Below are 16,993 nucleotides of genomic sequence, written 5' to 3'. Positions count from 1 at the left end.
CTGGCTGTCTACACCAGCATCACCGCCCGGGTAAGGAACGCGATGCACTTTGACCTTCGATAGCTGCGACACTGGGCAACAGGAATCTTCAGCTCCATATAACCTCACGGGGCCATCGCTGACTGAAACGCTGCTATGCAGCGCCGGCAGGAGCCACTTTAAACACCGAGCAACACTGCTAGGGACACAGCCAATGTTCGAAGTCCTAATACGATACCATCCCATAATTGGGGAGAAAAAGGGACCTCTGTAATATTTTAAACAAAAATAAAATTAAAAAAAGAGATACCATCCTATAAAGATCCTGCTATAAATCTCTTGGGAATTTCTTTCAGCCTTATTTGAAAAGGTCCTAAATTACTTCCTAAAACAACAGCTGAAGAAATATATAACTGACACCCAGCAGATAAGGGTTCTAGTTCTAGTTTGGCCAAACCAGCTGTCAAAACTTGTACAAATCACTTAACCTCTATGAATCTTATTTCCTATCCAACACAGGAATCAGTTAATCTCCAAGGATCCTTCAAGCTCTAAGATTTTATTAATTTTGCAGACAGGCAAATAAAATGCCACGTTTTATAAAATATATTGTGCTGAGCATGCTGACTAGACTTTTGTCTACTGCCTTTGAGAGTAACTCATACACTCAGGATAATACCTGCTTTGGTTACGTGGATATGACAGGAACACATGTAAGTTCAAGCAATGCGGCCAGTCTGAACACACCGTGTGAGGACACAGCCAACGCTCTTAATGCTAATCGCTGGTTACTGTGCAGGGAAGGCGTCCTTAAGCTCACTTGTCACTGCTCTTCATTCACTTGAAATGCATGTTTAGAATGAGCCTCAAGAGCAGCTCAGCACAGTGCATATAACCCGTGACCCCAAACCCTTATCATTCCGCATAAGGCTTCCAAGGAAATATGGCTTCAGGTGACTTGCATTAACAAGGGCACAGAAAGGTTTCCTTAAAGTTAACAATTATGGTGGGAACGCATGGCAGCGTGGAACACCTGACTGCAGAACTCACGGCGTTTTCCAGCAAGATTGGGCGGCTAGTTAAAATGTGTGAATTTATAAAAGTATAAGACCTAAAATCACAAATCACTAATTATATGGAGTTTGAGGCATACTGGCTCATCACGGTATTCGTTTTCATACATAAAATAATTAACTTTGAGCTTTTTATATGAAAACATATCCTTCTATTTTATGAACTTCAGAAAATCTGGCTAAAATCACTGAATTCAATTCATTTCACATTTCTGAGTATTATTATAGTTAATCCTAAAAACCAACATTAAATCCATTAAGAACCCAGAAGACAAACCATCACATCACATATAAAGCTGTTATCTGAGCCCAAATTAAGGGCAGTGCCCCAAATAACAAACAGAGATGACTGATTACTGAAGCCAGACAGACACACGTGGCTCACAGCACAGGTGCAACGCACCATCACAGTACCCGCAACAGGACTCTACCCGAGCCCCTTCCTAGCATGAGGGCAGCTAGGGTCTCACTAGGCATAGCAGGTAACTGTGTTCGGCAGCCTCTTTCTTGAGTCACCAGTATAAACACAATGTTGAGCAGAATTCACAAAGGACAATTATGTTTGTAAATAGGCTCATTCAGAGGCTTCCAAATTGCTTAACGCAGGTCCTTGAGGGGCAGGAGGTGGGGAGTGTTAAGTGGGGAAGCAGCAGAGTTCTTTAAAATCTGTATGTGTGTACGTATCCATGAGCCGCATCTAACTTCTAACTGCTAAGTGTCTCAGGACGGAGGGGTCTGATGGGAGCGTAACTGCCCGTCCTTGTCACTGAGACTCATCACTTACATTTCTCATCAAAGGAGAGTAAGGAAGAGGTGACCGCTGCCACTACCCCGAGGTTGGGAGACCACGAAGGATGAGGGTTCTGGGCAGGAGTACAGGGCCTCACCCCACCAGGACTTGCATCTTCGGGGGACACAGGAGAGAGAATTGGGAGAGGTGTGAGTGAAACCACTGTTTGGGTGCAAACCTCTGAATCAGACCCAGAATGTCAGTGGCTCCAGAGAGAACACGGTTTCCACCTGAGAGCAGGGCAGAATGCTGGATGGGAGTGCCAGGAGCCCAGGGTTTCAAACGACTTTTCAACTGGCCTGAACCTTAAAGCAAGAAAATGACCTCACCAAAGAAATCACACGTTGGGATTTGAAAAAACGATGAGAGGTAAAATTTTGCTTTATTTGTAAGGTTTGGGGGAGAGGGGGGAATGGGAAGCATGCTGTATATAAGATTAAGCTCATCACAAATTTCCAGCGAGATTTAGTTCTGCATTAGCCTTTTAAAAGTCATGTTCAAGTTCAGTGGTTACAGCAGGTATAAAAATGTTTTAAGCATAGTTAACTCCCTATGGAGACTGGCATGAAGGCAGCCAGTCAGGGAGGGTGCCAATCTCAGGCCCACTGGCTGTGCACAGTGCTGGGAGCTGATGGAGAGGGCAGGGCCTGCCGCACAGACCAAGCAGGAAAGCATGTTCAAGTGCTACAGGCTAGGGAAAAGTAAGCCCACAATGTGCATGAGCCTGGCACTGCCCCGTGATGCAGCTCATGTGCACACAGGCCAGTCGGTGGTGCCCACGCGCGTCCAGTCAGTTCGGAACCAAGGCCTGTGGGCAGTTCCCGTTCATGTGAACTGTGGTAATGGAGAGCCTGAGAAAACCATGAACTAATGAATTATATAGCAGCTCTGTTAGATTATTATAATCCCAAAAAGCATTTTTGTTTAGAAGGATATTGCTAATCATTACTACGGTCTGTCCTGAGGCCAGTTAGAGTGAGTACGGTTGCTGACAGATTGTACCCAAGGGGTGGTGCTTTAGGAAGGATGGGAGAAGGTAAAGCCAAGCAGAGTTTGGAGTCAGCAATGAAAACACTCATCAGAAGAGTAACAGACAGGATTACTGGAGAGCGTGGAAATGTAATTCACGACCAGCACATGACCTCAGTAACTCCTTACCATCCAAAGAGAAAACAATTACAGTGACGACGATGATGGAATATAGCTGGTACCGAATCACGTTGTAAAAACTTCTCAAAATGTTAAAAAAAAGGAGGAAATGGAAGATTCAGGGCAATAATTCTGTACTTTTAAAATACAATTAAAAGAAGTCATCGTTTCTGATTCAAGGTCATAAATTCCAATGCAACCATATACTACAGCCCTCTGGACCCTGGTGAAAGTGCACTGTGAATTCACACTGCTTCTGAGAGTGCAAGAGAAAGTACATCCTTTCTGACAACTAGGCTGCCCTTTAACAGTCACTTTCCATGAGCGCCACCTCTTGGTGCGGCCCTCGGGTAAGGAGCTCTGAGGCCCGCTGCACTGGGTCAGGAGCCGGGCCCCTCACGTCCCATCCTCACACTAACTCACGCTCTCGGTCTCAGTTTCCTCATCGTAAACTAACACCTGCCTTGCTCAGCTATAAAGTTCAAATGAGATGAACATAAACTTTACTTTGAAACCATAAAATGCCAAACAAAAGTCAAGTATGGGTAGTGGTTCCGCCCAAGCTCGAGCTCACAGAAGTCTCCACAGTGCACGTGCCTGTGTGTGCAGCTGTGTTCACGTGACGGTCCAGCAGAAATAAAAACCTCGAGCGAGCACCAACTCTGTGCGAGGCACTGAGCCCCCTTCTGGGGAGATCCCACTCAGTCTGTACAACAGCATTAGAGGCGAGCACCCTTAGGTCACTGCCTTTCCCATTGAGATATGAGATGCCTCAGGCTTAAAGGAGGGAAGTCAAGTGCCCCAAATTAAACAGAGCTGGTGCACGAGCCTCCTAAGGATGTGCTCTTCCCCACTGGACAGTCCCTACCCAGGTCAAGTACAAAATGAAGAGGCTTGGAGGGCGCTTCCGTTTCGCTCAGCAAATCATAGGGGTGCCTGAGCCACCGTGAGCATCACGCGTGTTTCCACCAACACCCACGAAGACCGTGGTGAGCAAATGCTGGACTTGGAGGGTAAAGAGAAATCTTACATATCAGTAAGCAAAGAGGGAATAAAGAATGTATTTTTTTTGTCATAAATAGTTGGCAAAGAGAAACTGGAAGCTTTAAAAGAATTCCGTATCCTTTGGTTGTTATTAATCGAACTGAAGCAGTTTATCAGTTTAATCCTGATGTGGTGGAAATTAAACCAAAGGAAAATTATAAAGCATTGTTTAGAAAGCTACTGTGACATTCTTCAGGCGTTCAGGTTACACAAATGCCAATGAGATGCAGATGCAAAACCAGCGACAGGAAGCACTTCACAGAGAACGACAAAAGGCAGACTCAAAGGCAGGGCTAGTCTTTGTCTCCAACCATCAATTAGGGAAAAAGTCATCTTCATAAAAAGTTTAGTGCTGCCATAAAATGTGCCCCCAAATAAAATAAACTTACCTTTGGTTTTTTGATCAGCAGCCTGAAAAAAAAAATCAGAAACTCTTTAGGAAAACTGTGTAGAATGTACACATCTATGAAAGTTTATAAGCAGATTTTAATACTGGAAAACTTAAAAACCAGTGTTTGCCCAATTCATTTACTAAAATTTATTACTGGGAATATGTTGCCTTGTCTACATGCTACTAACTATGTGCCAGTATTGACCTAAAGGCAAATGGATCTACTTGGGAGCTCACCAGAGCTCTGTATTTTAATAGAGTTTAAAAGGTATACCGTTTAAGCTACAAGATACATTAAGCTAGGAAAGAACAAAAACGAATGGAATAACTTGGTACGTTAAATGCCATAAAATTCAATGACTATAAGATTTAGGACCTTTAATTTTTAACATTTACTAATAGGATTTGTAAGAGAACATCTGCCAAAGCTGCAAAAACTACTTCTAACTTTTCTAACAGAACACTGACTGGCCCTTTCCTCGCTTCTTTGGCGCGGCCACCTTGAGTAGGGCAGCAGGGACGCCCTCTACCACGACGCCTGGAGTCGTGTCTCTGCAACACAGCTCCACCACCTCAGGTCCCTAGAAAGACGTGTGTGGCTGTCGTCCTCTATTTATTTTATAGCACAACAGCTTTTTTGGTGTGCTAATTACAGTTTTAGCGCCTTGACTTCTAAAAGTAATGAAACACAACTGCAATGTGAGGGCCATGGCCATGCAGAGGAGACGCGCGAGGATGGGGCTGCGGGTGGGGCGTCAGCGGACCTTTTTCTGAGCACCTTCCTTCTTTTTCTTGTCTTCCTGCCTTTTCTTTCTCTTTTCTTCCATCAAACGTTCCTCTTTTTGTGTTTCTCGCTCTTTCTCCCTGTTAAAAAGGAAGAAAGGTGGCATCAGTACAATGTCCATCTTAAGTCAGAGTAAGACACACCACCTTCGGAGCGTTAAGTCGGCGGTGCTCCTGGGTGTCTAGGGCATCTGGGGGGCAGATGCGCAGCCCCCAGCCAGCCGCACCACGCCCTCACCTCCAGGGCCAGCCGCTCGTCCACTCAGCCCACACCTGACACCAGCCTTTCATCAGGCGGTGAGGGCACAAAAATGGAGACATAGTTCCTACAGTCAGCCCAGGCCAGCACTCCTTCAAGTGTTGTCATCAAAATCATGGGGGTACCTATGACACACAGATTCCTGGGTCCCACGCCAGCCCAACCAAATTAGCATCTTTGGAGGTGTGACCTCTTCAGCACAGACACTGTGTGCTCCAGGCCTCCTGCTCCTGTCCCACTCTGACACGTCTCTCATGGTCCTCCCAACGACACGGCCCTCCCAGCCGGGACACCGTGCAGCCCGTGCCCACTGCATTAATATCCCCACTTCCTCTGCACACCGCACGTCCAGCCATGCAGCTGCAGCTGGCTGCCAGGAGGGCTGCCACCAGGCCCCCCTTCCCGTGGGCCGCAGCTATGCCTTCTTCAAGGAGAGCAGGCCCCAGCCTTGGGGATGGGTGCTCGTCCAGTCAGCCTTCCCTCGGGTACTCTCTCTCAGCTCCAGGCACCACAGGGTTTCCTACAGTTACTTTTACAAAATTTAATTATGCTTTACATTTTCCCTGCTTATAGCACTGTATGGTTTCTACCTCCCAGCTGCACCCAGACTGACACAGGCAGGCAGGGGAGTAATGGGCTAAGCAGAAGGACACATCACAAAAGCTTAGCAAAACGTCATCACCCACCCATTCATGTTGGCTTTGAATTTACTCATTTTGGAGCTTGCTCTTAATTTGTAAATGTGTTTCATATACAGCCACAGGCATAAGGAATTTCACCCTAGGGTCACTTTGTACATACGGACAGGCCATCATAAGACAAGTAATTTAAATCAGCATGGGGGGAGGGGCTTAGAGAATATTCCTTCTTTTAAACAGTGGTTCCCAGCCTTGGCTGCTCATCAGAATCACCTATGAAGCTTTAAGAACTTCCAATGCCAAGGCTGCAGCCCTCTCAGGAAGTCTCTGGGGTGGAACTCGGGCATTAGTCGGTTTTGAAGTGTCCAGATGGCTCGTGTCGTTCCACCAGGGTTGAGAAAAACTACTTGAAGGAGGTCCATACATTCACCAAGTTTGGAAAACAGTTACAATTCATTATCTTAGATGATACTTCCAGGAGTATTTTCAAGTTAAAAGGTGCAGAGACACTTAGAGATCTGCATTTACAACATTCTTTTTTTTTTTTTAAGTCCTCGCCCAAGGGTGTGTTTTTACTGATTTGAGAGAGAGAGAGAGAGAGAGAGAGAGAGAAAGAGAGAGAGGGGGGAGGGAGGGAGGGAGGGAGGGAGGGAGGGAGGGAGGGAGACTGATTGGCTGCCTCCCATATACGCCCAGACCAGGGCTTGAGCCCACAACCTTTTGGTGTAAAGACAAAGTTCCAACCAGCAGAGCCACCTGAGCTATTGGCCAGGCGACACGTATTCTCACAAGGTCCAGGCCCCGTGAGGGATGGGCTGGTGCTGTGATCCTCAGGCTTTGCCACGCGGCTCGGGAAGGTGAACAGATACAAACCAAGCACGCAGCGGCCGTCCACATGCACCGCTCCACTTTCCTAACCCACATACAGCACAACGAAAGCCTTAAATTTCCTCCGATATTAAACCTAATAAAGCAGGCAAGCATAGCAACATTATTAAAAGGTATTCGATAAGAGATGGAATAAAAATGATTTTTACTTAATTCTATTACTCTGAAAGTTAGATTAATTAAAGTTAGCGATTCCCCAGCAGTACAGTTAAGGTTTTACTGTAACAGTGAAATAAAATGCTATAAATAAAGAGCTCACGGCTCATGTAGCTGTGAGGTGTCTTACACTTCCCCCCCACCGAGCTCATGTTTGTATGACAAAGCACAGCTCAGTGTATGCTCGTCAATAAAGTTTCATCCAATTCCCTGCAACAAGCAGTAATTTCTCCCACTTCTAGCTCTCAGTGTACAATTTCTGCCACTTTTTATTAATAACTTAAAAAGCCAACATCAAATTACATTTTCTCTATACAGTAATACATGCTCATGGAAAACACACACACGGTACAAAAGGTCTATGATAGGACTCCCCTCCCCAGGGCCACAGGCCCTCCTCGGGCATCTCCAGAGCACCTCTACCTGAGACTACACACTGGCCTGTCCCGTTAAAGGACAATGGCAGTGTGCAGTCACTTGCCTCTGCGCCACTCTCTTACACCCTCCACCACGTATGGGGACACATCCCGCCACATCTCTAAACGCCAGCTTGGACTGCTGTCTCCTGACTCACGGACTTGAGACATCAGCATCGAATCCCTCTAACGATAGTAACCTATCTTCCACCCCATCATGACTTTTAGCTAAATCCATAAATGTCACTTGCTTTCTAAATGTTCCCTAGAGAGCACACTTCTTGTGGAGCTCTTTCTCCTAGAGTTCTGTTTCTCTTTTCCTCTTGTACTAATTTCCTTACAAAAATTCTTTCTGATTTTTACGCCCCATCCGCCCCCAGTTAGAAACACGAGCTTCCCTGCTGCATCCCGACTCTGTCCTGAGCCCTCAGCCCCGCCCGCTCGGGACTGGGAGCACTCTGCCAGAGTTTGCTAATACCCTCTTACTTAGTTTATTTTTAAAAGGTTTTAATTGTGGTAAAAAATACATAAAGTTTACCATCTTAGCCATTTCTAAGTGCAGAGTTCAGTGACATTACATCCACACTGTTGTACAATCTCCAGAACTCTTCTCTTGCAAAACTGAAACAACTGCCTGTTGCTCCCACTCCCCAGCCCCTGGCAACCACCATTCTATTTTCTGTTTTTATTAATTTGATTACTTATTGTGGTGTTGAATTAGCCTTAGTACTTGATAGACTGGGGATCAACAGAACAATGCACTGGAGAGTGTGGGGTTAGGATTCCGAGTCACAGGACAGGGTTCCAAAGTAAATGTCACAGCACATACGGAGGTCAGGAAGCCGCAGGCCCGAGGACTGGATGGGCTGCTTATAAGAACCATTAAGTCACTTGCTGTGGCACTGGGGGGGGGGGGGCAAGACAAGGGAACCAAGGCCCTGATGAGTGGGTGCAGAGAGGGTGGAAGGCGTTTTTACTGGAGGGTGAAAGAAAAATGCAGTCGACAGACCTAAGATCTCCGGAGGTCACACCTGTGCACAGTGGCCCCCTAGGGTGGGGGAGGGACCTGTGACTTGCTTCTCACCATTAGAACGCCGGAGAGGCCATGAAGTGCCACCTCCCTGACAACACTAGAGAAGATCACCTTTCTAGCAGACTGCCGTTAGTCTCCTCCCAGGTGCTGGCGTGAAGAAATGAGGGGTTGGCCAGTCAGAAGCAGAGTTTAAAGAAGGTGGGCACAGCGGGCAAAGGGAGGAGCCGCTGCTCCCGGGCAGAGGTCAGGCCTCCCGGGGGAGGGCCCTGCAGACGGGAGCCCCCACCCCTACTCTGGCCTCCCAGCCCAGCAGCTCCCCCTCACCGGTCGCCCCTGCCAGCGACTTCTCCGCCATCCTGTGAGCCACAGCTGTGCCATCTCTTAACAACAGAGCGCCTGAAAATGAAGCCAAGGCCAAGAAGACAAGCTAAGAAATGAACTGAGATTTCAGTCTCTGTGACAATGCTAGTCGGGCCCAGGAACGAGTCGTTTCTGTGGCTGGTACCTCAGCTGGAATTTGCATCCCCAGTGAGTGGCAACAGCTGGAACAGGTTCACCTCACCGACAGCCCCCTACAAACCCGTCCACTCGCACTTGCTACCGGATTCTGAAGGCTGCTGAGCTTTTCAGCTTTTCCCATCATTCCCAAAGTCCCTCTGCCCTTCCCCCCAAGTTACACAGTCACTTTCTGTTGCTTATAACCAAGGTTCCTGATAAATACAGCTTCTCAACAGTCTTGCTTATTTAGTTTAGGCTTACTCAGCAAGTGCTCACTGGATTTAGCACTATTTAATTATGATTTGTCTCAAAACGAATCGGGTTCAGTAGACAGTTTTAACCACTATAAAAAGTGCTTTAGTATCACTATATTAACATGTCAATTACAAGTACAGGGGTTATAAGTAATATTTTTTTAAAACCTTTTTTCTTTATTTCATTTCTGAGTTTAAAGCTGCCTCAAATTAAGTCAGAAAATGACACTACACTTTTTAATGTCATTCCATTTTCAGTCAATTTATATAATGATACTTGAATATGTGTACTTTAAATAGGCTTAAAATAAGAGAAGCACGTCTCCAACTGTCTCAGATAGAGCAGTCAGTCCCTGCTGCCCAACCCGGTGTGCAAGCTACAGAGTGGTTATTAAAAATGAGCAGGATTCCACTGTTTGCCAGAAAAATTTTAAATATTTAGTGTGTAACCAATGATAAGCACGCTGTCCCCAAAAGTGCCTCCTGCCAACTCCAGCGGAATCTAGAGATGGGGAGCGTGCTCCTTGCTGACTTGCTGTCTCTCGGCTCCACACTGATTCCCCAGCCCTGGAAGTGGACCCGGGACGATGAAGCACCGCTGTCTCTGCCAGCTGGCACGACGCTAAGCTCTTCCAGTGGAGGGTGCCACAGGGGCAGTGGGAGCCGAGCGCCCGCAGCCCACCCGCACCCTGGCCTCCAGTCCAGCAGCTTCCATCTGTCCCATGAGTCGCAGCTGCGCCCCCCTCCCAGTGAGGTCTGACCTCCGCCTGGGGGCAGCGGCTCCCTCCTTTGCCCGCTGTGCCCACATTCTTTAAAGCTCTCTGCTTCTGACTGGCCAACTCCTCATGACTTCAACCCCCGGTATAGTTGGCAATTCTTTTCAATAAATGATCCCTGTTCACATTTCTGTGTGATTTCTCTCTTTCTGAAGGATCCTTAAATTAGAGCCTATTTTAATCCTGTCAATCAACTGGAGACTTTTTAATACTGTGACACCAATAAGTTAGTAAAATTCACTGATATACCAAATGACATCAAAGTATAAAACTACAAGTTAAATGTAATTAACAACCCACAAACCTAAAACATCAAAACTGAGAGGAGAAGACTATTTGCCTGAACTTGGCTAATATCAATTCCCCGGTATTTTTTTAAACTCCACAGTATTTCTGTGGTCTAAAACTCGGGGGGCATTTGGCAAATTTAGAAAAGGCTCTCCTTTGTGGTTATAAAAAGGAAAGGACAGAGTCCCAGCACCGTAAAACCATGGGCCAGTCACGGAAGCCATGAACCAGCTGCCTGGGCAGCCATCAATGAGATCTGGACTGTAGGTGATCCCCAGGGTAACTTTCTATTTAAAAATTCCACAATTCTGTGAACTAAAAGGACTGCTAACTGTAGACTCAGTTTCAGGAGCCATTAAACTGCTCAAAGTTCAATTCTTATTTGGGAGAGCAGGCAAACACGCAGACGGGCAGAAGAGCTTTATGACAACCAGGGCAAGGGCACCGTTAGCTATAAAGAGAGACAGTGCCCTTCACCCAGTCCCCGCATCTGGAAACATCGGCCAAGTCCAGGGTTTGTGCGTGAGGGTGGTCGGAAAGGTCTCAAGGGTAACGTACCAGAATCAAATGCCTGCCTGAATAGATTCTATAACAAAACCTAAGGTAGAAAAAAATTATGTGACCAATTATATTTGTGCAGAAAAATACCACAGAAACCGAAAGGATTATTAATATTTCACATTAAAATGTAAAAACTCCTATTTCAGAAATGATGAGGAAGAAAACCTACCTCAAAAATATCAGTTATAGAAAAAACATTACTTTTCTATTTTATTTTTAAACACAACAGGTTAATATGATAAAAACAAAGTTCTGGCCAGAGATCCCGGGGAACTGCCTCATTAAGAGAAGCGAGCGTCCTGTAACTTGCCACACGGCTCCTGCAGAGCCAGGTTTAGCCTTTGGTCACCCCTTCGACAAGCCAAGGCTGGAGAGCGGGCCCCACTCCGTCACAGCCTCTGTGACTAAGCAGCACTCACTAGCCTTAGGTGGTGGTTTCTGCACCTTCAGCTGCTGCCTGGGAATCGCTGTCCTAAATCAACTCTAATACGCACACTTGTATGAACAGTGTATCCGATATTGTATTTACAGAGCAGCTTGAAAAAGCAACTGTTTCCTATGCTCTCTCAGAGTCAACTCACTGCTGGCTGCCACCAGCCTGGCTTTCCGATTTCCTATAAAAGAGAAGAAAAGAAGAAACAGTCTAGAAAGAACCTTAACGGGAGAGCACCCAGTGACAGATCAACATGGGTGCTCGGAGCTGACCTACATCTGCCCTGTAGTGAAAGCGATTAGCAGCTTGCCAATTCCATTACTACTTATGATCCAGTTCCTCACTCTGTCCTGCATGGCTTCTCATTAACCATGAGAACACACACCAGTTCTATAGAGGAAGAAAAAGTGCCCCCGGCATTCAGATCCAACCATACATTTTTAGGGGACACCTCACAGCGACAGTCAAGTGCTGGAAGCTGCTCTCACACCCTGGAGAATGTGAAAGGGTAGTCTTTCCTAAACATCCTCCCAGACAAAAGCCTGGTGGGAAAACTCAGGGAACTCTCAAAAACTAAGCAATTCTGGGGAGCCAAGGCAACAAGTCTGCAAAGATACCAGCTCCACCTGAAAAACTGTCAGGTAGCAGACAGCGTGAGGCTGTAGTCTTAGGAAACACCAATTGCAGCAATAGCTGTCATTCACTAAGCATTGGGCTAGAAAGGCCCTTTAAATAGATGGTCTCACTCTCTCTTCTAAACAACCTTGTTGCAACGGACAGCACCTACATCTTAAAGGGGGGGGCTCTGAAGCCCAGAGGATCCCAGTGAGAAGCCCGAGGTGACAGTCAGCGGCAGAGCTGTCAGCCGAACCGAGGTCTGCACCTGGAGCAGGTGCCGCGCCCATCACACCACACTGCCTCCCTAGAGAGCATGTGCTCTTCACTGCAGCCCAAGAGCGAGAGCATCTGCTCCGGACCTACGATGGCGAGGATGACCTCATTTTTTGGAAACTGAAGAGCCCAATCAAGACAATCTCTGAGATGATGCATTAGTTACAGTACAGGCGAAGCTGCTATAACAGAGACCCCAAGAGGCTTCTCCTCCATAGTCCAGAGGTAGACCGGGCACCTTTGTTCCATGAGGACTCCACTTTCTTTTCATTCACTAGAGGAAGAAAAAGAGGAACTGGAGAGCAAATCACTTCCTTTTCAGAGCACACCCTGGAAGCGCACATATTATTTCTGCTCACACCCAATTAACCAGAACTTATTCATATGTCCTAGCTGGGTACGAGGAAAACTGGGGGAAATGTCTCTGGATATTCCCACCTAAAGCTTCTTCCAAACTGAAGAAGGGGAGAGTGCATTCAGGGAAAATTAACGGCCTGGGGAACCGACGGATGGCCTGCCCACCTTTACATGGAGATGAAAGTCTAGAAATGCTTCCATAGAATGACTGGGCATCACCAGGTTCCCAGTAAACCTTCCAGAATTAATCTGTTTCAAAATACCAATTAGATTTTATCTGGTCTAAGATGCCTCCACCTCTAAGGGGCATGGCTATTTCATGCATCAGTAAGAAAGAAAAATGCTGCCCGTAATACGGTGACATGCCGACGACTGTAAGAGGCAGACAATCAGAGGTGTTAAAAGTGGGAATGTGTTCTTGGAACCAAGAAGATGCCGTTTGCCCCTCAGATAACAAATCAAACTTATCTGCCCTGTGAAATTACTGGGTAAAAGTCAATTAAATTTTAGAAGACAAACTATTACAGTTCCTATTAGGCCATTCTTTATGACCATGACATAAATAATACATCGAGGCATACCTACACTTCATGAATTTAAAAAACCAACTCAATTCTATGGGAAAGAGAGACACCTGCCTTCATTTGTGAAGGGGCAGGATCTGGCCTGGTCAGGAAGGCACCAGGTTCCTACGGAAGTGAGCTCGGCTCTGAAGGACGAGATTCCCTCTCCACCGCCAAGACTCCAGCCCCTGGTGTACACCCCTGCTCCAGCTCCAGCATCACAAGGCTGGGCTTAGGTGGACTTGAATTTACACAGAATGGAAGCTGAGAGACACTGGCACAGTCCACTGCTTTGGCCACTCGGCTTCCATACACATCCTCTAACACTAACTACACAGAGCAGGGGTGGGGAGTGTCGTCGTGGACTGGAAATCATATGGTCTGGCTGCCAAGGCAACCGCAGGTGGGACTCAAAATTCAATACATTTAGGAACTTTTTTCATAGCTAATTTTTAAGTTGATAATTTTGTATGGCCTATGTATGATGTTATAAATGTCCAAATGGCCCTTGGTCGAAAAAAGGCTCCCCACCCGACAGAGCATCAAAACAATGGTTTCCACCTGATGGCATGTACCCATCTTCCTATAAATGAAGATGCGCTCACCCTCTCCCGAGTGAGGAGCCATAGTCCGAACAGCCAATGCACCCATCACTGGCTCCACTGACTATGCCTTAAGTTCAGTGCAGTCCCACTCAATATTCTGTTCTCTAGAGACTACACTGCCAAACTAACTCCCACAACTTGGGTATAAAATAAAGAGAAAAGGAAAAGTTAAACATACAGATATGACAAGCAAAGAAAGAATGTGCACCTGGTCGTGAGGGCATGGTGGTGTCCATGGCTTTCTTTCCCACTGTCCATCCCAGATTTCTCTTGTCCTCGGCTAGTCAGGGTTCTCAACACGACAGGGCGGCCCAAGCCGCCTTCCCTTTCCTGAAGGATCTGGCGCAACAGGCCTGCCTTGTGGGAGGGGGCGTCTCGCAGACCTGCGTGACTGTTTAATATTGAGTGAGGAAGCACTTACTGAGAGACACTCCAGGGAACCCCCTCGTTGCAGACACAGTCTTCCTTGACCCCGCCGTGTGGCGTCACCTACATTTCTCCTTGGTAATCATGACTAAGCACTCCAGTCAGTAGAGGAACCTTTGGCTCAGTGGCATAAAGAGCCCCAGGTAGGTGGCAGCCTCATATTCCAATTCAGTGAAACTACTGTGTCCAAGTGGAGGCAGTCACCACTTGGAAAGGAAGAGCACCAAGCCCCACAGAGCCCACGCTGCCAGGATGAAAGCAGCAACTCCGAGTGAGTGATTAGGTCTAAGGACAGTGAGAGACTGCTTCTGGGAACTTAAATGTTAAACAAACAGCCTGCTCCTTCTAATGTGTCTAAAAGAGGAAATAGCGACAACACATTTATCTTTATTCCTTCTGATTCTGTTCATTTTTGCTTTTTGTATTTTGAAGCTGTCGTCATATGTGTACAAATTTCCTGGTGGATTTGCTGACTTTTAAAAAAAAATATACCTTTATTGATTTCATAGAGAGGAAGGGAGGAGAGAGAGAGGAACATCAATGAGAATCATTGATGGGCTGCCTCCTGCTCGCCCCCGACTGGGGATTGAGCCCACAACCTGGCATGTGCCCTGACCGGGAATTGAACCCCGATAGCCTGGATCCTAGGCTGACGCTCAACTGCTGAGCCACGCTGGCCAGGCAATTCCCTCACTTTTTATTATGAAATTTCCTTCTCCATTTCGAGGGCTGCCTTGCCTGGGGGTCTATTTTGTCTGACGTCACTTAAATTGACCCTCTCATTACACTTGTGTCCCATCTATTCTAGGCCCCACTTTTCCCTCTCCTTTCTCGTCTCCTTTTGGCCCAGGAAATATTTTATTATTTCACATGCCCTTTCCTTCCGTATTAGAGCTTAGAGGCCATACATTCTCTTTCTGGCCATTTAGAGCTTACCCTGGACAGCTTTCCTCGAGTTCCACAAGAGATTTTTAAATAACCCAAGGACAAAGACGAGACCACAAGGAAAGCTAGAAATATTCTGAACTGAATTAAAAAAGAAGAAAACACAACATATCACAATTCATGTGATGCAGCTAAATTGCACTAAGAGGGAAATTTATAGCTTTAAGTGTCTATATTAGAGGAGAAAGCTCTCCAATGTCTTGTTTAATTTCTTATGGATTACGCACAGAGAGGGAGAGAGGGGAGGAAGGGGACTCCCCAGGTCCGCCTGGAGCGACAGGAAGGTGGGACATGCTCTCAGGTGAGACAGGAGGAGTGCAGCAGAACGCACAGGCCAGAGCAGGTGGACACGCTCTTTAAACGGCATGTGGAGAAGGCAAGTGGATATACAAATACTGAGTCTGGGGAGCAGTCCAGGCTGGTGATGTAAAACTCAGCAGTCTTCAGGTACGTGTGGCATTTAAAGTCACGGGACTGAATGAGGTCACCAAAACGTGAGTGTGGACAGCGCAGAGAAGGTTCCCACGAGTAAAGCTGGAGGAGGTTTCATGGAGACTGGCATTACGTTAGGTGAGGACATTCAGAATTTAACCTGGTAGGACAGAAGCCAATTCAAGCTCTCAGCCAGCCATGGATGTGAAACAAATGTCGCCCCATGACAGCATGGCACACCTGCGACCGACGGAGGTGTTAATAATTACCAGATAATTATATCAAGAGACCTAGGTGTCCAGAGAGACATTTAAAAAAATGCATATATTACTATCAGGCTTACTGCATATATGTTTACTAAAATTATAACATCCTTAAATTGTCCATTTTACCAAACAAGATCCTTACCTCCACATGCCTATTTTTCCTACACCCATAAGCCTCTCTACCAACCTCAGGCACTTAACATGTATCTCTTCTGGAAACTGATATCTAAGTAAAGGAGCAAAGCTGTTACCCCGCCAACCAGAGTCAATAATGAAGGAGAGACGGCAGGCTCATTCTAAAGGGGTGTCCGCACCTCCCCGCCTCCCCAGTCTGGAGGGGTTTACAGGCGCCACGCTTTCCCACTTGTGCTGAGGAGCCAGGAGGAGGCTATAATGCAGGAGGAAAATGGGTCAAGTGAGGGAAACTGCTTCCCAACTGAGGCTGAGACTGAACAGGCAGCAGCTGAATTAGACAGAAAAAAGGCAGCTATCGCCCATTCAGATGCTGCTCTTATGTATCAAAGGCAGCCTGCTCCCAGCTCACCCCATTAACTAACACACTCCAGTTTCAAGGTGACACAGGTCTTCATAGAACTGTCTTCCCACTTTTTATAATGTGGATCAAAGCCAGAATCCCTTTAAATAGGCTTAATTTTTTCCGTAACATTAATTTTCAAATAATGCTGCAAGAAAACCCTGCTGCTGTGGCAGAAACAACCACCTGTGAGAGCTCCGTCTCAGACACACGCCTGCCCAAGCTGCGTGCTAGATGCCAGCGAGGAGTCAGGGAGAAGCAGGATTTGCCATCCAGCTTTCCAATACAGACGACGCTTCTTAAAAACACATCAAAGTCAGTGCTCCCTTCATATATTTTTAGAGTCCAAAATTATGCTATTTGGGACTGCAAATCCACTAGACAGGTAATTTAACATTTGATAACTTTTTAATTAAAACAAATCAAATGCACCAATCATATCTGGGCCCCAAAGAACTCTCAGATCTTTAGAGCCAGGACAGCCCCCCCATCTGAAGGAGCTGACAGCAGAGCCTCTGCTTCCCCACCTATTGATGAGAATGAGATAATACGTTAAGCCTGTGC

At 46.5% G+C, this 16,993-nt stretch overlaps 1 protein-coding gene across 2 annotated transcripts in view; it reads right to left on the bottom strand.

Annotated features, from left to right (window-relative positions):
* Nucleotides 1–5,638, bottom strand: part of TNRC6C (trinucleotide repeat containing adaptor 6C) — a 55,455-nt gene extending 49,817 nt beyond the window's left edge. Inside the window, exons 1-2 of one of the 2 annotated variants that reach the window (XM_087826378.1) lie at nt 5,191–5,638; nt 4,425–4,446 (exon numbers count right to left, since the gene is read on the bottom strand). In XM_087826378.1, the coding sequence (XP_087682504.1) occupies nt 4,425–4,446; nt 5,191–5,331 (163 nt within the window). In that variant the 5' untranslated portion in view covers nt 5,332–5,638. The remainder of the gene's footprint in view (nt 1–4,424; nt 4,447–5,190) is intronic. The other variant, XM_087826379.1, reaches the window with a different exon arrangement.
* Between the last annotated feature and the right edge of the window lie 11,355 nt (nt 5,639–16,993).

Source organism: Miniopterus natalensis, chromosome 17 (genome assembly GCF_054644295.1).
Source record: "Miniopterus natalensis isolate mMinNat1 chromosome 17, mMinNat1.hap1, whole genome shotgun sequence".
In the NCBI taxonomy this organism is placed as follows: domain Eukaryota; kingdom Metazoa; phylum Chordata; class Mammalia; order Chiroptera; family Miniopteridae; genus Miniopterus; species Miniopterus natalensis.
Note: the sequence above shows the minus strand (reverse complement) of the source record. Positions and strands in the feature narration are given on the sequence as shown.